Genomic DNA, 25,571 nt, shown 5'->3' on the forward strand with positions numbered 1-25,571 from the left:
ACGGTGTCTCGGGGGTGCTCCAAAACCTCAGGTGCACCGTACCTACTCGGACGGGATGTCGTGAACCTCTCCCCGTGGCGACGTGCTCTGCCGAGGTCGGAGAGGTAGAGAAGGCCATGACTGAAGAGCAGAACGCTTTTGGGTTCCAGCATTCTGTGCACTACTTTTCGCGTGTGCAGTGCTGCCAGAAGTTGGATCAGCTGCACAGTCGCGCCCAGGCGGACAATTTTCTTCGCTTGATCATCGAATGCTGAGGCATCACCTGAGCGCAGAAAATTGATGACATCCACCAGCGAGGACGAGGCCTTGGGAACCAGGACAACCGGCCTGCCTTCGCTCTGATCGGCAGAATCACCGTCTCTTCGGTAAACCAGTGTCTCGATGGGAGCCAAGAGACGAAGTCGACGCATTGCGTCCGCCGGGTCTCTCAGCGACACGATTTTCAGGATTCTAGCCTCTGTCTCGGCAACTGACATCGACTCTGTAGTCTTCCCGAGAAACGCCTTCACAGCGAGTTCAGAATCAACGCCAGAGATGAATCCGCTGAAAACTGCCGTATACTCTCCAATTCCGAGTGGTGCTCTGAGAGATACCGTCACTTGTTCACCAGTTGTAACGGACACAAGGTTGATAGAGGCCCCAGACCGCAGCCCCGCCTCACGCGCAACCTCCAACGCTTCGCCTTCGGGGGCCACAACTGTTAACGATGGGGCCAGCGATGCGAGTTACGATTGTCCGACCGCCTCCTCGTTGCGGAATCCGAAGCTCTTTCGTGCAGCAAGTCGTCCTCTAACACGGTCAGTGACTCCCGCCATACCCGTGGTGAACCGCCGCCAACCGCGTCCAACAGCCCGTCGGGCACCTCCGACGAAGCGGCCCATGCGACCAACCACCTGCCTGGGTGGTTGCAGTTCTATATTTGGCACTCTCATGACCCAGTTTCTCATCCTGGTACCAACTCCGGGAGCTTTCGGCCCCGGGCCCCCAGGCGGCACATCCTCGGGCTGTACGATCTTCAAATCGTCAGATGGAGAACCACCCTCGTCATTGGCAACGTTTTCAGGCCCTGTGACGATACTCTCTCCTCCTCTGCGGATAGACGAACTCGAATGGCTGGGCATCGACTCGACCAGACGTCGACGGGGAGGCTTTGGGGGCGGTTGTCTCCATTCCTGTGGCAGGGGTCCCTCCACGGCGCCCTCCTGAGTGCTCCCGCCTTCGGCCCCTCGCAGTGGAACATCACTGGAAGAGGACGGAAGAACAGGAGGCTCACCGATGTTTTCTGGCACATCCGGGCCCAACGTTCCTTGCATTGGCGCAGCTAGGGAGACATGGAGCGTGCAGGGCAGGCTGATACTGCCTAGCGCCGCGAAAAACAGGGCAACAGACGTCCTCATTTTGATGCACGCAACCTTCAGGCTTCGCTCGGTGAGGTCGGCTTCTAGACAAAACCCCGAGATTCGTGAAGAACACCCGGGACTTGCTAAGTAATTGCGTGCTCAACAATATCCGACACGCGGAAATGAAGGTGTAGTTGAATGGCCTCTTGGTTTTTCACCCCGAGAAATTATGATGAGGCGTTAGGCGGAACCTGATGAGGCAAGTCAATCACTGATGGTGCAACGGGGTCACCCAAGCAATGGGGGGGCGAATGGCAAAGGCCCCCTGCTGTGGAGGCTGAGTCACTTGCACTCAGCCTAGCAGCGGCGGAAAGATTTGAGCAGAGCAGAGACTTGCGAGGGATACGAGGAGGCAACAAAGAAGCAAAAACACAAAAAACAGGTCCTGAACGGTCCGCCCAGTGCACTGCCGACCGCGTTTTGTGTTTTGTCCCCGGCAAGAGTCAAGGGCCCAGAAAATTCGGGAACAACCGGTTTTTGTCGAGCGGCCCTCCTGTTAACTCCTACGTTTTTTTCGCAGCAGTGCTTGGACTCATCACCAGTACCTCTCCGGAGCACTGAGACCGCCAGACCCTTTGGCACTGTATGTGCATCCTTCTGTTCACTCCCGCACGCCACGGCGTATAAATGCTCGGGGTTCTCGTAGCCATCGCCTCCTTCGATACTATGTTATTTCTAGCTCAGTTACTACATACTCTGATGCACAATAAATCCCCAGGTGGTAACTATGAAATCAACCTGAACTGTGAATCGACCAGTACTTTCCCAGGCTCTTGATAAACGACTCAAACACGTAGACGGGAGCCAGCAATCGCCCACCGCCCGCCCTCCTTGCGAAAGTGATTCGCTGGAAGTTGGCATTAACTGCAACAGCTCAGTGGGACAATAATGGCACGGCTTCCTTACTCTCCTCTCCACCCACAGCAATCAAGAGACCATCGGAAATCCAGTGTCAATCGAACTATATATACACTAGACCGTACATCCCGTGCGGAGGAATTCCCCGAGACCAAGCCAGACGCCTGTGTAAATAAGCCCGCGGATCCTCGTATTGTGAGATAAATGCACTTGCGTTTATTTCTAGTACAAATCGAAACAAACTACACACACACAGCCCAGACGGTTGAGAGGTTGCCACACTGTGAAAGAGAGGGAAAAAGGAGGGAAGCCGCAAGAGGACGAAGATTAAAAGCACCTCTGGCTTGACTCTCCTATATCGCCACATTGTCCACTACGCGGCCGTTAGCTGCTCTTTGTCTTGGAAGGTCATGCATCGTCATCACTATCTAATCACTGTCGCGCGAATTTCCCACCTTATCTGTGTTCATGAAAGATAGCTACTAGAGAAGACCTGATCTAGACAAAAAACACAGGCTGTCACGACTGAGACAGCGCGAAGGGAAAGGACTGAAATGGCGAAGCGAGGAGGAAGAGGTGAGATTGCCGGGGACGGGAGCCAGTCAGCTTTTGCCCTGGGGAGAGCAGAAGCGTACTATGTAAAACGGTAATGAGGTTTATTTCTGTCAAAAGGATCATTGAAGCAAGGGAATAGAGAGTAAATTGAGGTCAAAATAACCTAAAAACGGAAACCACGCAGTCGGCAGACACGCTGCGAAAGACAGAGATAAAGAATGTGTACCAGGCGCCACGTTTTTCGAGTGACACAGTGGAATTCTACAAAGCAGCTGTTCGACGTGACTAGCAAAGATCGGCAGCCACTTCCAACGGCACATGCCCTGCGAGGCTCGTGCGCACGACATCCACTCCTGCTTTCTTTTCCCGTCCCCCTTTTCACTCTGTGCACAGAGAATATAAAAGAAACAACGCCCAAGAAATTCTGGGCGGGTTGCGTCGGGAGAACGCGGGAACGCCGCCATGCGTGCTTAACCTCTTGCCTTAGTGTCTGGACAGTTCGGGCGCCGTCTGTTTTCGCTTCTTGTGAACCTGACCTTCTTTCTAGATGTGCAAGCGCGCCTCGGAGCCACGCGCCGCAAACCAGTTATGACAAGTGTTCGATAGACGCATACCGATCTACGAACCGCTATTTTCTTTGTCCGTTCTATTTCTTCACTTCTCTGCGCGTGTATGATGAGCGCCACGAACCGACACTCACACGAACACATGCCTACATACGCTCATGCTTAGATATGCAGACATTTGTGTAGCTCTTGCGGGGAGGGGAGGCGGGCGGACCGTCCCCACGGACGCGCCCCGCGTTTGACGGGTACCGCAGAGCGGCGGTATGGCTCACGCAGCTGAGATGCAACTGACTGGCATGTGTCGTCTTTATTTCTACAAATCACCGAATTCAAAGTCATCAAAGTGCTCGACTCGTGCACTTGCTCCCAGCTCTCCGTTTTCCGCCACTCGCCCGGCCCTCGGCACGCGAGAAGGGACGCCAGGGAGCGCAGAACTCTCTTCTGCTTCTTCTTGACCTTCTTCGCTGCGCCTGTGTGGGCTTCGGCGCGTCTCCCGGGGGAAGTAATCAGATGAAGAAGAGAGAGAAGACAGAGGAATGAACTGCGGACTCGGCGTGGAAGCCTGAAAAATCGAAAACTCCGGCATCCACGAAGAAGGTGCCGAAGACGAAGGCTCGTCAAAAGACGTGTATGCATGGCGCTTTGACGTCATGGCTTGCAGCTTGGACAGATAAAAATGCCTTAGGGCGCCGAACTGAAGAGCGAAACACCAAAAGAGAGAGACAGTTCAGAAAATAGCGTACAGTGATTTGAATGTTGAGATAAATGATTTTCAACTTTATTTGTTATCGATGAAGGACGAAAACGTACGCAGAACATTTCGTGTTTTTCAATTTTTAGTTCAGTACTCAAGAGACTCCACATACATATTTCCTTGTCACTTCAGGGCGCGAGCAGACCAGACCAACCTTTGAAACCTCGAATAAGTATTCATTGTTTCGTTTTGAAGAAAATACTCAAGATAAGAGGAGAGGAAAACTGTGAGAGCTGTTCGTCAACCCTCGTGCTCTCTTGACTGTTCATGCGCCCATTTAAATATGTAGTTCATTTGGACCGAACCACCCGTACAGAATGGTCCAAAGAAGTTCCCGGATCCTTCTTGGCACAACGTTGAAACCTAGTACGGGTCGAAGCGGGAGTGAACCGAATCAAACTGGAGGGTATCTTTCCATCTTTCCATACGCGAGTCCGACACAGAAAAACATACTTTCCTTCTTTTTTTCCTTCGCACACGGCTCTTCTCCATCTTGCTATGCCTTTCTTCGATCGGTTCTACGCCTACAGGAATTACAATCTAGAAACTGTATGCTTTGCTAAGACAACATAACTTGGGTCTGGCAAACAGAGGCCACCTTCTCGTGCGATGTTCTTCCTCCTTTTTGCTTCTCTCCCCTCGCCGTTCGCCGTGTCTGCGTCGTCGCCCCTCGTCGCTGTCTTCGCTTTTTATTTCTAACTAGTTCTCTGTCTCCCGGTGTCACGTGGCGTGTCTGCTGCGCCCGTACGGTCACCTACCAGGTCGTGGTTTGCACTCGTCCCCAAATTTCTTTAGTAGATACGCGTTTCCCATTTCTGCCTGTTGCCCTGCATGCCGTTCTCTCGTCCGAGTTCCTCCAACTTCCCCTCTCCTCCCTGTGTTCCCTGCTTCGCCCTCTCACTGGTAGATTGGACTTCATCAATCCTAGGACTCTAAACATTTGAACTCGTATTGAAACAGAGTTAATAAAACTATCCAAGAGACCCTGGCCTCGCCTCGCCCCCACCTGCTCCTCTTTGCGGCTGCTCACTCTGTGGACACCTCCCACACCGTTTGTATCTCGAATTCGTCTGCAGTATCCCCCCTCTTCCCCCCAACCCTCTGTTTAGTTCCGTTTCCCCGTTGCACTGTCCATCTCTTCAGGGGGGTTCATTCGATTTTTCTCTCACCCCCAAGAATGCGGTCTGGATCAGCTGGGACAGCGAAGGGAGCAGCGCGACGCTGATGGGCAGATGCAGAACGACGAGACGATGCAACACCGTGTAGAGGTAGAGAAGCAAGAGAAGCAGAAGAGCCCTGAAATGCAAACACCGTTTCAAGAAGCAAACGAAAGCAGCAACGCCGTCTACGAATAGATGATCCACAGAGACACCGTGAACGACGGTCACTCCCAGAGCGGGAGAACACGTTTTCTCGCTCCTGTCTGCCGTCGTTTTTCTCGTTAATCTGACACACTCAGGAGAGCGTTTGTGCACCAAAGGCGAAGAGGGCCACCTCGCTGACAATCCCAGGCACAAGCAGCCGCCAGGGTTAACAGAGTAACTCAAATCGCAAACGCAGAACACACGACCTAAGAGTCTTTAATCGTTTGACCGTTCCTCCGGGACCCGGGGCTGCCCAACTTGCGAACACTCAGTTTTCCGTGAAATATGTTGCGAAGAAGGCGCCTGAAGCTTGTCCAGATCCTCAGAGGTGATTCGTCCGTGAAAACGCGGGTGCACGGGCACAAAAGCCAAAGTCCTTGACGGTTGCGAGAGACGGCAGGAACGCCGAAAAAAGACGAAAGACCCGTATGTGAACGACGAATAGGAGAAGGCATCCGTGAAGGTGATTTCTCTGGAGGCGACTGGTGTTTCCCCGTCACGACAGCGACACATAAGAAAACTAAGAGGGCAACTCGCTTTCATTCCGTGTTGATTGCCCTCGAGGCGCTCTTTCATTACCCGCAAAGTGACAGCCAGAAGGCAAAGAAGACAAACTGAAGAAGCGAAGAGACAAAGAAAGACGGCCCTCGAGCCTGCTGGGACACTTGCAGCGCCGAAGGCGCATGTACAACTGCATCGTCGTTTAAGGCTGAAAACACAACGCAGATTCCTCCGTCTATCTCAGTAAACAAAAGCCAGTCCACATACACACACAAACACTCGAGCTCTGCACACAAAAACATACCGATATATATATATATATATATGTATGAGTGGACATGGTCACACATATCTGAGGACACTTCGAAACGGTGTATACACGTATAGGTTGTTCGAATCAGGGGTAGCTGCACACATTTGAGATTGCACAGACTGCTTCGTTTCTGTATTGCTCTTGATTCTTTGCCGGTCGCTGCACACACTACACAACAAGGCTAGCGGGAGAGACCTGCCAAGCCCCCCCGGACCGAAGTCGCGGTCTCCGCGCATTTGCGAAATGGAGTGCACGTACAGCGAAGGACGCAAGGGGGAGCGTTGAAAGCACACATGCGTCGCCGGGCGTGAATATAAGTCACGCAGCATTCGTCGACGGATCCTACAAAAACAGTGGAGCCAAAGGGTGATACGCGCATGGAGTCTCACCGTGAATCCGAAACTCCCGTCTCGCTAGAAAAAGTTCAGAACAGGGAACTGTTTGCGGCATTCGCCGTCCCGTGAACGCGCCTTCGTACCTGGACGCTCGTGACACTGGTCGCCACCACACACTCCGCATTTGCTCGCACAGCATGCAGTCCCATCCGGGCTCGCGACACCCGTGGCGCACACTGGATCCTTGAGGGCGGTTTCAACTGTGGCTGAGAAAGGTCGAGGCAAAACACACGAAGCGAGGTGAATCAAAAACGCAAAAGACGAAAAGAGACACGGTGGTGACATGTTTCAGGACGGAAGCATTTTACCTTGGAAGAGATGCACGTGTCCACGGCCTTCTCTCTGCCACACGAGGTATCTGCAGAGAGTCAGATTTAGACAGTCACCCGCATTTACGGACCCTTTTATGCATGCGGAAATAGACACAGATAGACGTGAATCTCTGAATTCACGTTGAGTGTGTTTCTCGACGGTTGAGCTGCGACAAGGAGGGGAGCTCCTGCGGCGGCGACCCTAAGTCGAAAAGCAGCGAACGCCTGGCTCGCGGTACTACGAAACACCTCACGGGAAAGGCTGTTTTCAGATCTGAATCTCACCTTCACAGTGTTTCCGAATGAAGACTTGGATTGCCTGCAGAAAAACGGAAAAGAAAGAACTATGCACCACACGAAGGGGAACAGGGCTACATCAGGCGCCAGCAGGGAACGAGTGCCGCCTCGCTTACTTTGAATCCGTGGAGCAGGAACTCGAGAGCGACGATGGAGTCTCCTAGAATCGACATCAGAGAAACGCGTTTTGGCCATCATTTTGGTTGCCGCATTTGGAGACACAGACACCATGCAGACTCGCGAAACTTATATGGTTACCACAACGACATGGGTGCACCGCGGCAAGCGAGTGGGACGAGAAATCTTAGGTGCAACACCAAAATGAAAATTGGAAATTCGTTTTTCTTTGAAACGTTGATAAACGAATACACACTCGTGCAAAATAACTGTGGCCAAGTCGTGACAAAGGAGCTGTACTGAAAGGAGCTGCTGGCTCAGCTGCAGCTGCACAACGTTCAAGCTTTACAATGGATACGTTTGACTGGAACGTCTGCCAGCCCACGAGAGCGAAGACACTCTACCACGCGCTCCACCCATGGAATTGAAAAGAGCCACCGAAGACAGAGGCACCAACTGCTTGTTCTCTGTCGCGTTTCCCGGCTTCGCGAGGCGGTGGACACATCCTGGAGGCCGCATCGCCCCACCTTCAGCTTTGCAGTTGAAATCGATTCGGAAATGGTGGACGTCTCTGTCTTCTTGGCCTTCCTTTACATCCACCACAGTGACATGTGAGGGGGAAATGATGCCGGGCGTGCTGGCGTCTCGGTCTCGCTCCTCTCGCGAATTCACCGAGTGGAAGTGGTGAACAACGGGGTACATGACGTCCAAGTCTGCCGCTGAAAAGAGAGAAACCAGCAGGGACGTCTCAAGCAGTCCAGAAGGGTGCTCGTGTGCACCATCCTCAATCAGTTGGTTTAGATGGCGACCCTGCACCTTCTAGATATCGCGTGCTCTCTCTCACGTCACTCTTTACTCGTGTTCACAGCGAGAGGAAAGGCCTACTCGGGCGGTGCTAGTAGGATCAGCGCCATCGTGTTGGGCGTCTTCGATCGAAGGAAAGCGGCAGTTCTTCACTGATTCAGAGACCCTCCTTTTAGGGATGCATGTATACCGCGAAAACACGGCCAACGGGACAATTCTGGGTGAGAAGACTGGCTCTCCTCGGCATATGGAATGCACGGAAGTACAGGGTGAAGGAGAGGCCTCGCCGGCCAAAAAATCTCTCGAAATCAAGTCAGGATCCAAAGAAGGACCCATGCAAACGCCGGCACCTAAAGACCTCTGCTTCTACGCTCATGCCCGCCCGGAGAGAAATCTGGACAAACTGAGAAGAAGAGTGGAGAGAAGATGAATTTCAGCTAAAACTGAGGACCCGCAAAAAGCACATACCGATACTTGGGAGTTGCAGCGTGACGTGGCCGGAGTCACACTTTTTACACCAGACGAAGAAGTCCATAGACGTTTTCTGGGGAAACAAAAGGACAGCCTGTTTCGCCGTGAAATCTGTTTCGTCGCGCGTTTCTCTTTCTTGAAAAGCTGCATCGTCTTCTTTCCGAAGCAGTGCTCTCTTTTTTCTCCTCAGCATTTTCTCTCCTCTGATGGCTTCCCGCTTCCTCGCTGTTCTCTCTTTCTCGCCTGCTTCCTTCTGGTCCTTCCTCACGCCGTTGCCTCTCGACCTGTGCGATGATTCTTCTCTCCGCACCACGCGAGCAGTCGTTCTTTGTCTCTCTCTCTCTCTCGGCCACTCGATTCTCTCCTTTATTCCCCTTGCCTCTTCAGGGTCTGCTTGCATCTTCCCTCCTTTTTCTCTCCTTTCCTCGCAGAGCTGTCTCTCCTCCCTGCTTCCTTCTTTTCCTTTTCCTCTCCACTTCTCCCTATTTCTTATCTCCCATCTCCACCACTCTCTCGAGTTCACCTCCCACCCTCTGTCACCTCTCATTCTCTTTCCTTTCACACCTCGCCTCCACTTTTTGTCTCCTTTTCCTTCGTTTTTCGAGGTCCTGTTTCCTCCCTTCCATCTCCGCTCCGCGTTCTCCACTCACGTCTCGGGGAATCAACACCTGCGGCCTCCGAACATCTGCACATCCGGGGGTCGACACACCATCCGCCACCAGGTCTCCCTCCAGCTGCGTCATGAGCTTCAGTCTGTGCCGCCGGGCTTCGTCAAGCAACCCAGAAGACGCCCCGTCTCCCGAAGCTGAAACATGAAAGAAAAAAAGCAAAAATAAAGATGCGGATACATCCACATATACATATATATATATATCGGGCAGTGACACATACGCAGCTACTAAATATTTAAAAGTAGATGTGGCGATAGAGCGAAATGCGTGATTTGGGAGGTGAGTGATGAGAGTCTGACAATCTCGTCTCGCCGAGACGCACTCCCGGCTGATGCAATTGTTTCTCTTGGAAGTGAAGACCTACGAATAACTAGTACCGGGTTCACGACTTTAAGTACAGACACATAGAAAGATATAGTTGTGTCTGGCTGTGACGAAAAGTCAGAAGAACAAAAGATCTTTCGACTCTTTACCTGTATCGTCGAAGTTGCGATCCTGTCCAAGCTTTATCTGGGCTGGACGCGTCGTCCCGATATGCAGGCCGTGCGCCGGAGCTGCGGAAGTGAGAAGAAAAAACGAAAGACACGAGCACTGGAGGGACGTGAGACCTGGGAACGCCACTGCAGCTGAAGTCAAAGAGGGGAAAGCAGCAGACGCCAGAAGAAATATGTTTTTCTGTGCTCTCTTCCAGTGCATAGCGTTTGTCTCTTTCTCTGCTTTCTTCTCTTCTTCGCCTGCTTCTCCTTTGCCTGCTGCTGCTTCTTTTCTGCCTGTTCCCCATCTGCTGCGTTTCTTCATTCTCTGCTTCCTTCGAGTGGGCGACCCCCTTGTCTGTCTGTGCTCCACTGTTTCTCCTTCGCGTCCGCCTTTTCCGGTCTGCCTACGTTGGAGGTGGCGGTCGTTCCCGGCGCAGACGACTTTCCAGAAGAAGCTGACAGGGGTGCACGCATGCGTCGAGACTGTCACATTGACCATGAGCGCGTGCTTTTTCGCCTCATCAAGTCCGACTTCCAGTTCGTCTGCTTGCGGGTCTCGGCACTTGAGGTACTGGATGTCGAGGTCCGCAATCGGTCGGTGCCTCGGATCGACGTGGCTGTGGAAGATTTCCCTCCCTTCTGCCGCGTTCAAGCGATAGGACAGCGCGACGCCTTCGAAAGCACCGAGAAGACGCGCAGAGACACAGACAAGAAACTCCAAACGGATGCACATGAGGAACACACCGCGTAGAGGGCGAAAGCCCCGCGGCACAAAGGTCGCTCTGAAGCGCGTACCCAGGAAGTCCACAAAAACACAGCGGCGACAGACAGGCGAGACGCGAAAAGGCCGACGAAACGCGCTCGCGGCAATCGTCGCCAAAGTTCGAATCCGAACAGAAGCTCCGTCCACCGACCTCGCCTCTGCGTTCCGTCTGCTTCCACGACAGTCGGGGAACAGAACGCGGAGTCTGTCTTTTTCTGGACACCGAGAGAGAAAACCCAGAGACAAGGAGGAAGACGGCGAGAACGAGAGACGGAACAGAGCGAGAGAAGACAAAGAGCGAGGGACAGGGAGAGATAAAAAGAACAGAGAAAGAGAGAGCGAGAAGTGTAATGGGGGCGACAGATAGAGGAACGGAGAAAGATAGAAAAGAGGGGAAAGAAGTGAGAACGGGACGCGAAAAAAGGAGAGAGTGTTTTTTCTGTCTTGGTCTTACTGTAATCTGCATGGATCTCAACGTGCATGACAGGCATTTCGAGAAGAGCAGAGAGCATATCTCCGAGGCCGACGACCGGCGCCGACATGCGGAAGACAGAAGCAGCGCCCTCGGCGATGCGGATGACCGGCAGACCTGAAAATCATAAAATCCACTTATTCTGCAGTTCAGCACAGAGACGTTCTCGCTTGTGGACCGAGTAAACATGTAAACAGAGCGACACATGGCAGCATCGGCGGCGGAAGAGATTCAGAACGCGCGTCCTAAAGAAAGGACCTCAGTCTCTGCATGGCGTGGAGTTTTCCGCTGATCCGCATGCACGTGGCCATCGATTCACTTCGTGGGGAGACGGTTATCGCGCAGATTGCTTCTTCGCTGTCTCTGCTGTCGACCGACACACACCACTCTACGCGCGCCGCAAAAAATAGATGCACGCTCTTATATATGCAAAAAGATCCGGATAGAGATCGAGACGCAGAAGCGAACGCAGATACATACATGTAGGTTCTACGAGTTGGGGGCGCCCCAGCGTCTGCAAATTCCTCTACGCATGCGCCTTTCTGTGACCTGAGACGTGAGCCTGTTGCATGCGTTGGTGGTGCGACTGCTGTCCCGCTGTCTCTCTGTCAGTTGGCTTCGCAACCTCACCTTCTCGGTTCCCCGGCTCTGTCACGTTCCAGAGAGGCGTCACTTGGGTGTGTTCGACGACGAGTCTGGGATTGGCGGCGACGTCTCTGTCGACTTGGCGGTTGTTCATTTTCTTCTCGACAGCCGCGTTGTCTGGGTTGTCGCTCGCGGCCTCCTCCTCCAAATGGACGTGGTGGAGAACAGGCAATCCATGGCCTTCAGCGGCCTCGCGAACTGCGAAAGCTGGGTACCGGGCGGCGAGATCTGTCGGAAGGTTGGAGACGAGAAAGACGTCCAAGCCACTGCATTTCTCCACTTTCAAGTGATGCGACTGTTTGCCCACAAAACCTGGCGCCGCCGTCAAGGTCGAAGCCGCGAGACTTCGAGGCACCTGGACGGCATGCCCGGGAGAGCGAGGAGAGAAAGGAGAGGGAGGAGAAGAGAGAGAAGAAAGCCGATCAGGAAGCGAGGGGGCAGGAGAGGAAAGACGTCCATTTATGTGGGCATAGTTTGCCTTGAAAGCCGACTCAAGAGCCTGTAGCACATCGCTTCCACCGGGAGGTGGTGGAGCCTCCAGAGGGCCATTTGGAAGATGGTGCTCAGGCAATGGAGACGAAGAGAGAGAAGAAGGAGAAGAGAGAGAAGAAGGAGAAGAGAGAGAAGAAGGAGAGAGAGAAGAAGGAGAAGAGATAGAAGGAACGGGATGTGGGACAGGAGAAGAAGAAACGGCGGAGCACGACAGTAGAGTCAAGAGACAGATGGAGAGCCAGCAGAAGATCGCAGGCAAGCTTCGAGACAACTGACGAGCGTTTTTCAACGGGAGAGACAAAGACCGACGGCAGAGAGACGACCTCGAGCGAGACTGGGACGATGACGGAAGAGACGACAAAGGGAGGAGCAAGTCAACCTCGGAGGGTCCAGACTCGCGAGAGCGAGGCCGCGTGACACGCAGATGCGAGAGATTCTTCCCCCCTGCCTCCATCTTCGGTAGCCGTCGAGGAGAGAGGGAGAGAGGCCAAGAAAAGGAAAAACATGCGTTCGAGACAAGTCGGCTGGACAAAGAGACCTCCCGGACCTCTCGCGCTCACGCAAGAACGGCGGAGCGCCTCGAAAGCACTCTTGAAGGAAATTTGAGCGGAAACTGAACAGGAGCGAGAGTCCTGGAAAGCACTGGTGACAAAGACTAAGGCCTAGACCAAGGCGAGGGGGGGAGAAGACACAGGCGAAGAAAGAGAAGCAGGGAAAAGAAAAGAGCGACGCGGACAGCGAAGAAGACTCGGGGGCGATTGCCGGCGACGCTCTCTCGAAGTCGCATGCCTTTTTGTTCGTGGAAAAACAAACGAGTCTTGAAACCACCTATATCTGTTCGCGCGAAGGTCGCAAGGAACGTCCGGGTATCTAAAACCTTCTGGACTAGAAAAAAGAAAGGAGACGAAAAGGAGAAGAGACAAAGAAAAACAAAAGCGTCAGCTTCACCATCCTCCCCCCTTGGCGAGTGACCTCGAGAGTAATCACCTTGCAGCGTTTCGGATTTCGCGAGCCCTTGTCAAGTCGAGGCGACAAGAAAGCAGTCTAACGAAGCGAACAAAGAGTCCGTTGTTCGTCAAAACTGTGGCGCGCAGCCAAATGCCTAGGATACTTAACTATAGGAAACAAATGTTCAGCAAAAAGCGACAGCAGAAGCTCCCGATTTTGCGTAGCGCGCGAGGCGATTTTGTTCTGGGGGTTGCGGCGGGCGCGGGCAGACACGCATCCAGACATCTCCACGTAGATCCGCAGCACTTTCGCGATTTTGGAAATAAAAACGGCAAGAACGTCTGCGTTAGCTCTCCGAAAACTCTGCGACATCGTGTGAGAGTTTTGGCTCGCGTTTGGAAACACAGACGAAAGATCAAAAAGGCGCAGACACCGCCTCAAACCTCATGAGCTTGACACTTTCATCATTCCACAGCGGCAGCAGTTGGGGCTTGTCCTCATGGGAAGAGGCAGAGCGTTTTCCTCTCTCTTCCTTTTCCAGGTGATTATAGAAACTGAGGAGGGGCGGCAGGAAATTTGGGCTCTTGCGTCCTGTTTTTCTCTTCGCCGTCAACGGAAACCCATAGTTGACATCTAGATGTAGAACGCATTTTTTTCAGGTAGCTCGCACCGAACAGAAAAAACTGTCCTTCCGCCCTCGCCCACGTTCTCCTGTAAATGAGGGCTGGGCTTCCTTCCTCTTTTCGTCTTTGTCTTTTTATTGAGACACGTAAACGAAGACGCGCCCTTCTACGTCTCACGCTGAGCAGCGTCGCCGCCACTCGTCCTCTACGTCTTCCAGCCAGAGGCAATAATACGTGCTATTTACACCTCTTTCCGGTTGTCGCCGTACATGGTTCTTCACCCGTGTACATACACATCTGCAGAATTCTCCAATTATACGCTGTAGTGAGGTTTGCCGGCGAATCCTACGCGCGGAATTCGCAGGAGGGAAGAAAAGTGGCGAACCGGTTCTGGTTGTGGTCTCCGGATGGCTGGGGCCGAGAGTAAAGAGGTCTTTTCTCCCCACCGGATAATCATTGTAAAGGCGATAAATTCGGAACCTGAGACGCCTCGTGCTGTTTTCAAGGGAGGCACTGCCCTGCCGCTCCATGCTCCTTGTCGAGAGCGGATGGGGTATGGAAATGGGAGATACCTTCAAAATAGAAACAGAAATGTGATGTCTGTAATTTACAGGGTACAAAGGTCCTTGCAGCCTGAAAGGCAAATCCTATGAGATCCCGGACTGCCTCGCTGCTGAAGAGCCCCGTCAAAAAACGGGAAGCGCTGGTGTAACACAACCAGGAGGGAAAAGCAGCCGGGAGAAACCAAGCAGACAAAAGGGTGAGCAGGAACTCACCTTTCCCTGTTTCCGCTTGTCGCGAGTGTCTGAGCGAAGAAGTAAAACCAATAGACTGCCTACTTCTTTGTCCCCGCACACACAAAACACCTCCTAGGATGTAAGAGTTCACTGCTCGCATTTGAAATCGTGCTCGCGAGTCTCGCTGTTTAGATCTCGCTACATTCGGGAATTGTAGATTCCCGATACTGAAGGTGTTTAGCCGCGTGTGTCACTCCTAGTGTTGGGGTTTCCACCAGGAAAGGGCACCAAGTTCTGTGAGCGAATTTTTCGTCCGGCGCGCAAGCTCCAGAGTCTGCAACAAAAATGCCGTCCCTATGTTTTTTGGGAACGCGTCTTTGCGATTAGGGTTCGACGTTCTGTTTTTCGACACAGATCGCGGTGCAAACTCCTCTTTCCGTCTTGTCGGCTTTTCTGCGTGGAAGGTCGTCCCATCTACCACGACCTTGAAACCATGGAAACACCACAGAAGCTGGATCCGGTAAACAAAAACCTTTAAGATCGAAACCAGTACTTCCCGACTAGATGAGGAACGAACGCGTCAGTACCCTAGAAGCTCCCTGTTTCCTCGGGAATTGCTGTGTGTGTCTCTATGCTTCGGAGGTGTGAGAGAAGCCTACCGAAGCGACGATCATGATTCCGCAAGTATACGCTTGTGCGAGAAGACTGTCCTGAATTCGTGTGGTTTCTCTGCGAATTGCCTTTCGCATTCGGCTGTCGACTCTTTTTAGTCGTGGCTTTCCAGGTGAAGCGTGCGAGAACGACCGGCAACTGCACCACACCCGGGCGGCTGTTGACCTCCGCAAGAAGTGGGTCAGGTTTTCGCCAGGACTTTTTTCTGACGCATTTGGCAGAAATAAATTTTCGCCGTGGACGGGTTTTCGGAACCGGACTGGAAGTCGCCGTTAGCACGTATGTGCCTGGACGACGCAGTTGCTTCGAACGAAACAGCCGGAGTGAAGGAACTCTCCCAAGCACCACAGACACACTGCACACAGACACATGCTTTTCCAGAGACCGAGTGCTGGCAAGAAATGCAGACACGTCGATTTTCGTAGACAGACTCGCGAGCAGGAGCTTCGCCTCGCGACGACGCCGTCCAGTCCCGACAGAGGGCGTTTGATGCTGTTTACATGTTTTGGACAATAGACGAACAGCAGAAAGAGTCGGCATCTAGACATGAAAATGCGTTTCACCCACGCAGATGGAAAAACACTTTCGACAGAGTTCTTCGCGGGCCGCCGTGGTGCGTCCCCTTCGGCTTCTGCACACACCAGCCTCGACACCTAAATGTTTCCGTCGCAAAACGGCCTCCGTCTCCGTTGCTTTGACTCTCGTGTGCGCCACTGCGAGCTTTTCCCGACTCCAAGTCGAAGTCGCGCAGTTGACACTCCTACGGCTTCTAGCGGCCTCCCAAAGTGGGAAAAGCGCGTTCGTCTTGGATGTCAGGAGCGTCACGGCTCTTGACGAAGCTTCCCTGCAGAGCAACACACAAACACACCATGTCTCCTTTTGAACCAATTGAATACGCACAAAAAAAGACAACCACAGGTATATACACATGTACAGATGCAAGAGGACGTTGCTCCTGGACTCGCAGGAGACGTTGAGAACGGCTTTGCTTCCGCTTCAGTGTTTTTACGCGTCTCCCGGGGAAGAGATCAACCGTTGAGGACCTAGTCCACGAAGAGCGAGGCATGTCTGTTCTCCGTCGCCCTTGGACGCGAAACAGCACCGTTCTGAAAACTTGCCCTGCAGCTGCACTTTTTTCGAAGACGGTCCCTCTCTCCACGCAGCCGTCATCGGTTCACTCTCGGTGAAAAGTGACTCACCCCGCGTCCACGGCCGCGTCCTCCACGGAACTCCCGCGAGCCAGACGGTCCTGCGCCTCCGCGGCCTCTCCTGCGGCTGGGGAAGAGGTTGACACGTCCGCCTCCGTTGTGAATATATTCGAAGACGTTCATGGTCTTTTTCTTCGGCTCTGCGTGCTCGTCTTCCTCCTCCGAAGCAGTTTCTTCCTCCTCTTCTTCGCGGCCTTCCTTCACGTGCAAGGTGTAGCCTTGCGCCTCGAGTTCCTGGTCTGTTGTGATCTTCTTGTTCGACTTCTTGATGAAGTTCGGCAAGTTCTGACGCTTGCCTTCGAGCATCTTCTTGTAGGCCTCCAGGTCCAGCACTTCTTCATCCTTCTTCTCCTCCTCAACGTCTTCGTCTCCGCCCTTCTGCCACACAGGACATGAGCCCACGCGTCTCTCCCGCGATTCACACGCGCGCCGACGGGAGAAACACTGCCCACTCAAACGGTCGTGGAGGTGCAGAGAAGACTCGCTCCGCAGCGCAGAGAAACGAGGACGGAACGAACCAACTTCACAAGATTCGGAGCAATACAGGCTCGTCTATGAAAACCCGGGGAGCGGGAACTTCGCGCCTCCCCTTTCTCGTCTCCGTCTCGCCAGTCGAGGTGTCCAGCCTCTCTGTCGACACAAACCTTTTTGCCTCCATACAACCGTAAGATCATCGACTGACCACCAAAGACCGCTCGACATGAATACATACATAAAGTTTGAGATACTACACCAAAAGCAGGTAGTAGAATTAGAATATATACTTCAGGATGTCCAGAAAACCAGAATAGATGTTGATACAAGAGGTCGCGACATCCCCTCCTTGCACATACAGGGAAACCTCGCCCCCTACGCATACGCACTCCCACCGACGTCGCGCTGTACACCCACTCTCTCAAGAGACTTCCCTGCCGAAGAACAACAGACACCACGGAAACCCCCCGTCCCCCCCCAAGCCGTCTCCTCTCACAATGCGCCAGCGTATTATGCATACACACAAACACAAACATAAATAAGTGCGACGCACACTGCGGTGCAGATCGACAGAAGGTTTGTCCCCGTGTTCGGCTGGACTTTTTGAGCTCCCGATTTGCGTCCCTTCTCACCTTTTCTTCTTCGGCTTCTTCGCTGTCCTGTCTCTTCTCCTTCTCTTCTTCAGTCTTCTCGACTTCCTGTTCTCCCGCAGCAGCTACGCGTTCGTCGTCACCCCAGTTGTGCGCGCCGCCGCCTCCCTTCTTGGGGTCCCGGCCCCCCATAGCCGCGGCAGTGTGGCGGTCGCCCTGGACCCCGCCTCGGCCTCGCGAGTAGAATCCGCCGCGGCCTCGGCCTCCGCGGAAGTTTCCGCGACGCACGCCGAACGTCTGCTCGACATTTTCCTCGTTCTCTTCGCCCTGGACAAAGTTTCTTCGAGGAAATCTCCCGCGCTGACCCCCCCGGCCCCGACCTCCAAACTCCCCCTGGCGGTAGGCGTTCGCTGCGCTCTGGTCCTCGCGGCCGTAGCGACCTACAGGAAAAAGAAGAAAAAGACACAAGATGAGAAGCACAGCAAAGACCTCAGCGTGACTGTGAAGGAGAGCATCGACACATGAAAGCCACACGACGAATGCACAGACACAAGGAGAAACAATGATTCATATACATACATATATATATATATATATACGTATACGCTTGAGCAGGCTGTGTGTGCGGCGCGGTTCTGTATGCAGAGGGAAGATCCAGAGGCCTGCTCCGGAGAGGGTCATACACTGCACTAGAGTGTCTTCAGAAGCCCGATAAACCACGTAAATTCTAGGTCTCGACAGTCGCTGCACTGCAGATGAATTGACAAACGTCGGAGTCGGTGGCCAGTACGGAGTCTTTACTGAGAAATCGACATGAGAGCGCGCCCGTCAGATGGCGAGAGGCCACCCACACACAAAACACGGCACGGTCGATAAAACCTATCAACTCATGATGTTGAAGATAAGGGTAGGTGTGCTTCTTCGAAAAAATGTTCACCCCCTTGGGCTAACGTCTGCGTCAATTCGTGGATTAAATATGTGTAAATGACGGGAGAGGTATGTGGGCAAAGAGCAGTGGCGACTTCCGGAAGGAACGGAAATGATTGACGACCAGTAGCTTCAGCAGCATACCAGTCCGTTTACAGGATTCACGCGACACTGATGCACAAACAATAGGGAGGTGAGTTGCAAAGCCGCAGCGACAGTCGACTGTGGTACTCTGCCTCTAGCCTAAAAAGGAACGGTGAGGGGGGAGGGGGAACTGCAATTCACCGCCGTTCGATGAACCGTCCGCCCACGCCATCGTCCTCCGGCCCTTTTTCCACTTTACCCCCCTTTTTCCAAAGTAGAAAATCTAGCCGATGATGAAAAGGCAGCTCCGAAATAAAATCCGAGGGAATGTACGCCGGTACTCGTATCTATTGACGCATTTGAGTGTGTAGTGCCGCGCGACGGACGTCGGACACCTGTTTCGTCGTCCCCTGAAGTGAATTTTTCTTTTCTTGGCCAGTTTTCTCGGCCGCCACTTCTATTTCGTACTTGCGGTTTATTCTCTCTTGTCATTTTAAAAAGCTGACAGTCGTTTTCCCCGACAGTCAGCTGAGTGAACGCGGCGATGCTGCGTGCGTCCAGGGTGGGGAGACCTGGCGAGGCAGGAAAGCCGGTCACTAGCTTGTCTGTGCGTTACGCGTTTTTTTTCTTACCTCCCGCAGAAGCTCTGGGGCGCCTTTCAGAGTCGTGGTGAGCAGAAACGCCTTCGTTTGCCTTCTTCCCCGCGGCGCTTCCGGCGTTCGTCCCGGACAGCTGTTTGCCGGTACTTTGCGTTTCTGCTGTGGGCACAGGAGGCGAAGAGAGAATCACGTCCTCTTCACCCGACGAATCCCCTCCTTCGCTGTCATTGTCCGCAAAAGCTGAGAATTTATTGGACACGCCAACGGTGTAGTATTTTCGTTGGGGTGCCATGTTAGAGACTCGCTGAGTTCGCCGTCAAACCACGTCGAAAAGGGAGAAATATTGGCCGTTCCGGGTCGAAAACGAGACGTCGCATCACCCGAAAACTTCCCGGGGGTTCCGCAAACAATGCGCGAACGCAGCACAGCACAGAGAGTACAGACGAATTGACAGCAAAGCAGAAGAGAGAGGAGGCGGCAACAGGAGGGAGAAAAGGAGACGAAAAAACGCAGTAGTGCCCCCTCGAAAAATAATACGAGCCTCGGGACGAAGAATGCAGAAGCGAACAAGTAGGAGGTCGAGAATTCGACCCGCTCTCCCGCCTCGTATACTAGCCTGGATCCAGGTCCCCATACATTCCCTACAGCGCTCTCCACCTGTGTGCCTGCACCCCCGCGCTGAGATCTTGCATGCCCGGCCGACCGCTGTGAGGGGTGAGACAGAGAGGCTGGCCTACGTGCAAGAAAGCGTGGCCACCCCGCTTTACGCAGCTTCGTCCACAGCGCAGGGCGACTGCAGCAAGTTGGCACTTTTCGGAATGCACACGACACAAAACGATTGTCAGCTGAATGCTTTAAGCACACCTCGATCTCAAGTACACTGCGGGAGAAGTGCGGCGCAGTTGAGGGAGTTTGCTTCTGGTTTAAAACACAGGCAAAGCCTCTCTACCGTCCAAACGAGGAAACGAGGGGGAGTCGACAGCCAAAAGTCTTGCTCACCGGCAATGGTTTGTGGGGGAAACTGAGTGGCAAAGAAAATATACGGCCAATGCTCGAGAGGGCGTGGGCCACTTCAGCAGGGCGGGTCGGACACCCTAAACGCTTGGATCGATACGTCGATTTCAGCTGTTTCTCTGCCTTTCATAAACACAAAACACTCAGGAACCGTTTTTTGTGCACCCGTTTCCCCACCCCTAGTCAGCACGGCTCTCGATAGCGCACACAATAGGAAGACCGGTCGACGACTCGACCGCGAATGAGAAACGAGGATTCGCTGCACCTCGAGCTGACGGCCCGGAGGTGGGCACGGGTAGGACGCATCAGCTTTTTTGCAAGTTAACGGCTTTTCCTTGGAACATCGGAAGAATAGCATGGCACACGACGACAGCTGACGCTGTGACTAGAGGCGGGTGAGTCGCACTTCGAGACAGAACACACGACGTAACAATCGAGCGATGGCGCCTTCAGCGTGTTGCACGTTGCAGCACAGCGTACCCCAGGACTCATGCAGGGAATGACAGGACAGTCCATCTCGAGAAAACTGTCCTTGAAGAAACCACAAAAAAGTGCCACAGAGTCACCATCGGAGCGATTCTTTTCGATGATGAGATCGACAGCGTCCTCGCGGCGTCCTTGCCTTCTCGTTAGCTGTATGTACACCGCCGGGACACGCCCGCGACTGCTTTGTCCATTTCCAAAACCGTGTTCCGATCGCGGTTCCATTGCTTGTCACTTTTTCTTCCTCGTTCCCACCCTTCCTTGGAGTTTTTTCCCTCTAGCGGATGGTGAGGGCCTGACGGGTCCAAAGGACCTCTCCAATGCAAAACCACTGTGTGTGGCGCTTGCACATCTGTTCTGTAGTCGACAGTCGGCAGCGTCCTTGGTTTTAAGGTATGAGCCGCTGTTGATTGAAAAAGCTCGCCGGCTTACCCCAAAACAGTTGACACCGGGACGTGGTTTTTTGTGGCCGCCAGCCGTTCGTTGTTGAGCCGGCTTTTGCCTCCTCCGCATGGAGAGATATCCGTACACGGTGCGGTGTTTGGGTACCGAGTGTTTTGACGAACGTCTTTGTGCATTGCCGCCGTATATCCTTACTTGTCCAAGAGTATGCTACTGGTTCGTGCTCCGGGCTGTTTCACCTGCGGATAAATTCAGGTGATCTTTCCGAATGGTGCCACATTTTCTCGACACACTTGCCGCCGGACAGGCCGGAGTGGCCGGTCCCCGTTTGTGAAACTGCCTTTTTAAGCATTCACGAGGAGTGTGCATTGATCTGAAGGGGAATCCTTAGAAACGTGTCTTGATGCTGTCGGCACGGAGCAGCTAGCTTGCATCTGACTTGTGAGTGTCAAGCAGTCGCCAGGAAAATGGTGTCAGTGGAAGGGGAACTCGCCCGTGAGCGGTCGCGAAACAGGGGAGATTCGCACAGTCGCCTGCACCACTTGAGCGCTCTCAAGAAGCCGCTCGCGACACTCCAGGTCAGGTGGATCCTTGCGGGGCTGATTGCGTTCCGGATCGTCAACGGGCTGGTTTTAAACTCGTCGTTCAACCCGGACGAACACTGGCAGTCCAGCGAGGTCGCCCACCACCTTGTCTTTGGCTACGGGTTCCTTACATGGGAATGGGAGCCTTGCATCGCGCTGCGAAGTGTCATTCACCCTGCTCTTTTTGCGGGTCTGTACTGGCTGCTCGGTCGTTTCAGCCTCGACAGCCCCTCTGTCATCGCCCTCGCTCCGCGTGTGATGCAGAGCATTATCGCTGGCTTCACTGACTACGGCACATTCCAACTTGCCCAAGTCTGGTACCCTCTCCAAGGGAGCCTTCCAAAGCGGGGGACCGTCCGAGGCACAACTGTGACCGAACCAAGTTTTCTGTCCTTCTACGTCCTTCTCTGTTGCGTCTTCAGCTGGTTCCAGTTCTTCTGTCTGCCGCGCACATACTCGAGTTGTATCGAGGCTGCTTTGAATGTGTGGAGCCTCGTTTTCTTTGGTCAAGTGTCTTCCAGAGTGCACAATCGCGCATCAGGGACGCCGACGTGTTCCCTCGATCTGACACCCGACGAAGCGGGTTCCTTTGAACTTCACGGATCCCCTTACGCATTGAGAAATCGCGTCCGTTCGAAGGTGACTTTGCTCGACACGGGGCGACCTACGGAAAAAAACGACTGTAGTTCCGATGGGAGCTCGAACACTGCGAAAGGCTTCACTTCGAAAGTGTACTTGATGTGGGCGTTGCTGTTGGCGGCGCTAGGTGTTCTAGTCCGGCCGACGGCGGCTATATTCTGGGCGGTATTTTGCCTGTTCAAATTGGCGCAGTTGTGTGCGGACGCGTCTTGTAAGACGCCTGCAAATGAAGGAAATAATGGCCGGGTATCATCTGTGCAACCTAGGTGTTTCCTCGGCCTGTGCGTTGCCGTTGGTCTGGTGGCAGTTGCGTGCTGTCTCGTGTGTGACTCTCTCTTCTACGGGTTCGTCACTTTCCCTCCATGGAACTTCGTCAAGTTCAATTTGTTCTCTGACCCAGGGAAGTTCTACGGAGAGAAACCCTGGCACTACTTCCTCCTTGAGGGACCGGGAGTTGTTTTGCTGTCGTTTTATCCCTTTCTGGTGGTAGGTGTGTGTGTGTGGTGGAAGGCGTTGAGGGGTTCCCTTCGACGTTCGCTGGAATCCACGGGGAATGACGAAGACAAACAGCCAGCCCATCTCAGGTACGGATTCGCTATTCTAAGAATCATCAAAACGCTCATGATGAGGGACGACGGCGCGACAGCAGTTGCCACAATCTGCGCACTTGTGTTGCTGTCCACTGCAACGCATAAAGAATATCGGTTTATGGTGCCTTTTTTGCCCCAGTTGCTCATCTTTACGGGCATTGGTGTCGCCACCGCTATTAAAGGCCGGTCTGTCGTTATCCAGCAACTCCAGGCATCTCCGTTGCTGGATGGCGACACGCACCACCCGGCATCCAAGCGCTACAGGGCATCGAGACTGCTCAAGCTGGGCCTAGGACTGGCATTTGTTCTCCAAATCGTCGCAGCGGTCTTCTGCGGTTTCTTCCACCAAATGGTACCTATGATAGTGCAATGCTTTCCACGGGCGGTAGCCAGCTTCCAGGGTCAATCGTTCACGGGACACTTTTGATGATAGATAGTGTAACACGCGTACTGTGGATATTTACCGTTTGTGGCAGATGCATTTTGTGATAATACACTGTATTCTTCAATTGGAAGATCCTTTTTTGCTATCTTAGGTATCAGGACTGAGGGCGGGACAGGTAGCAAACTTTCGAGATGGCAAAAGAATATGGCTTTCAGGATATGAAATCCCTCCAGGGCGAGCCACAAGAAGAAACCAATGTGCTACGTGTGCAGTTGCTAGTCACCGCCTGTTCGCCTGGACAGCAGCTTCCACAGGCGTTAAGTGCCTTTATGGTGGACATGGTGCCACCTTTCGTCTTGACAGGCTTTTGAAAGGAACCATGCTTTTCGTGACAGGCGGTTTCTGTGTGAGTTCTCCGCCAAGTGGGGTACGCACTCGCCACTGTGTGACACCGAGAAAATGAAGAAAGTGTGTTGGTGTGCGGATATTGCGTTTCGGTTGCAGGGTGCTTCGCGGGTTGTGGCGCATCTGCAGTCGCTGCCTGAGGCAGCTTCGGTCTTCTTTTTGACCTCCTGTCACGAGTTGCCCTTCTACTCCCACGTGCATCGACGAATCCCCATGGGATTCCTAGACTGTTCACCTAGAGTCGATGACGCCCTTCTGCCGATGAACTGGCAACAACGATTCTGGACCGGAAACAAAGAGGAGCGCATTGCTTTTCTTGACAGCTTGTTTCCACGCTTGCCGACACAATTCCCTGACAAGCGAACAGACAAAAAGTCTTCCGACGCGTACTCCCATGTAGCAGAAAATAGCGACCCTCGTACCAACTCGTGGTTCGGAGATGCGAAAAGCCAACAGCACATCTCGACGAACCCTGCTAAGTGTCTCGAATATCGTTTCCGGGTTCCTCTGGAGGCTCGAGAAATGCCAACGCATTTGATTTTTCCCAACGCACTCATGTCGGACCTTGCTGAGTGGCTTGCAGAGCGCGGCTACAAGCAAGCAGTAGATCCTATCTTTGATGCCGCCTTTGCAGAAACGCCGGCGGACAACGTTTTGTGGCAATATCTGCTTGTATTTGAAAGACGCAAGTCGAACGATCAGCAGTAGCAGGCTGCGCGTGAACAACTGTCACTTGCATTTGTTATTTTCGCTGAATCGTGGTGCTTTTTACCAGCGGAGCAGTTTTCACTACAAACACACACTGACGTGATGGAGGCTTGGCGACCATCGCTGAGAAACCACAATTTCGTGTAGTGAACCGCAGATTTGGTCTTTTTGGCGGCATGCTGTTGGAGAATATGTACACGGGCAAAGTGGCTGTGTCTCAAAGAGAACACTTTTTGCCAGACACACAGAATTCTTCACGAAAATTGACTTCTCTGCTATAAGCAGGATCCACCAGGACCTCTTCGGAGCACCGCTAGCAAAGACTGCAAACATATAGAACGTGTCGTCTAGCCTTTGTTTTGTTCTTAAGCGGGTCGTTCGTCCTTGCATAACAATCCAGGAGTTTCATGCTCATTTCGGGAAGCTACCTCACGACTAGGGAACGCCTCACATTCGACTCTCAGTGTACGCCACGGACTTTTTCATCCGTTATTACATCGATATTAAACTATTCTACACGAGGCAAAATTTCAGTTTCACCGTTCTGCGGAAACAGTATCGCGGAATGCCTGCGCGGCGACAAGTCTCGTTTTTGTCACGTTTTCAAGGATCTTATCCAGTTTACGCAGTACCGCTCTGTGCAGACGCTGCCTTCTGTCTCGATCCTTTTGTACTTTTGTGTAAAAAGCTGACGTGGGTACTCTTGATCTTGTCCGTTCCAGAGCCGGTTTTGCTTGGCTGGCGGAACGTCAGCCCCATGAACCCTCTGGACAGCGAGGTACGCGCGCAATACATCAGTCGTCACTGTGTAGGCGGAAGTTCGTCTCGAGGCACCGACTTCCACGTTTTTTTCGCAGAAAAAACCACTCACATTCGAAGGTAGTTTCGAGAGGGGTCGCCTCATGGTTGAAACTGTCGAACCCCGCTTGGGAACAAGTGCCCCCGTTACTGGAACCTGGCCGTGAAAAGCCCCCTCATCCCATCCAGTGCTCTCTGCCTTGGTCACTGAATCAATCCCACAGTTCAATCCTGTATGACTTAACTCATTTAATTAGTATTAGGTCTGATATTCTGTGCCAACCAATACAAAATCTTAAATTCGAGCTCCGAGCAACTGATTGTTAATTCGTCAGCAACGCATGACTCGACGCTTATTACTTGTATAGATAGTATGACCTTATTGCTTACTATAGGTAGCGCTATTTCACAGACAAGTCTCCAGCCATTCAAGTCCTCTGACGGCGAGGAAAAAATAGTTTCCATCAAAGAGCATG

At 53.0% G+C, this 25,571-nt stretch overlaps 5 protein-coding genes across 5 annotated transcripts in view; 2 read left to right on the plus strand and 3 right to left on the minus strand.

Moving 5' to 3' along the window:
- TGME49_321700 (hypothetical protein) overlaps positions 1-1,549 on the minus strand; it is a gene marked incomplete at its 3' end in the record, with an annotated part of 1,846 nt that extends 297 nt beyond the window's left edge. The window contains exons 1-2 of the mRNA XM_018783034.1: positions 818-1,549; positions 43-262 (exon numbers count right to left, since the gene is read on the minus strand). Coding sequence (XP_018638413.1) covers positions 43-262; positions 818-1,397 — 800 coding nt within the window. The 5' untranslated portion in view covers positions 1,398-1,549. The remainder of the gene's footprint in view (positions 1-42; positions 263-817) is intronic.
- Positions 1,550-1,574: 25 nt separating this feature from the next.
- TGME49_321690 (hypothetical protein) lies at positions 1,575-13,326 on the minus strand. Its single transcript, XM_018783033.1, has 14 exons — positions 11,719-13,326; positions 11,071-11,205; positions 10,262-10,525; positions 9,851-9,931; positions 9,357-9,511; positions 8,704-8,779; positions 7,959-8,150; positions 7,431-7,474; positions 7,303-7,336; positions 6,790-6,912; positions 6,570-6,653; positions 6,077-6,206; positions 5,303-5,429; positions 1,575-4,073 (listed from the first exon to the last, which is right to left on the minus strand). The coding sequence occupies exons 1-14, from the start codon at positions 12,677-12,679 to the stop codon at positions 3,693-3,695; spliced, it is 2,787 nt and encodes a 928-aa protein (XP_018638411.1). The 5' UTR covers positions 12,680-13,326; the 3' UTR covers positions 1,575-3,692.
- TGME49_321685 (hypothetical protein) lies at positions 13,324-15,481 on the plus strand (the record flags this gene model as incomplete). The annotated part of the gene is made up of 5 exons (XM_018783032.1): positions 13,324-13,546; positions 13,655-13,714; positions 14,410-14,556; positions 14,948-15,053; positions 15,304-15,481. The coding sequence occupies 5 exons, from the start codon at positions 13,324-13,326 to the stop codon at positions 15,479-15,481; spliced, it is 714 nt and encodes a 237-aa protein (XP_018638412.1).
- TGME49_321680 (hypothetical protein) lies at positions 15,415-19,660 on the minus strand. The gene is made up of 4 exons (XM_002371668.2): positions 19,121-19,660; positions 17,520-17,917; positions 16,405-16,791; positions 15,415-16,049 (listed from the first exon to the last, which is right to left on the minus strand). Exons 1-4 carry the CDS (start codon positions 19,377-19,379, stop codon positions 15,975-15,977), a joined length of 1,119 nt encoding a protein of 372 aa, XP_002371709.1. The 5' UTR covers positions 19,380-19,660; the 3' UTR covers positions 15,415-15,974.
- Positions 19,661-20,339: 679 nt separating this feature from the next.
- On the plus strand, positions 20,340-24,562 carry TGME49_321660 (mannosyltransferase, putative). The gene is made up of 2 exons (XM_018783031.1): positions 20,340-23,151; positions 23,689-24,562. Exons 1-2 carry the CDS (start codon positions 21,454-21,456, stop codon positions 24,295-24,297), a joined length of 2,307 nt encoding a protein of 768 aa, XP_018638410.1. The 5' UTR covers positions 20,340-21,453; the 3' UTR covers positions 24,298-24,562.
- The last annotated feature ends 1,009 nt before the right edge of the window (positions 24,563-25,571 follow it).

Source organism: Toxoplasma gondii, chromosome Ib (genome assembly GCF_000006565.2).
Source record: "Toxoplasma gondii ME49 chromosome Ib, whole genome shotgun sequence".
NCBI classification, from domain to species: Eukaryota; Apicomplexa; class Conoidasida; order Eucoccidiorida; family Sarcocystidae; genus Toxoplasma; species Toxoplasma gondii.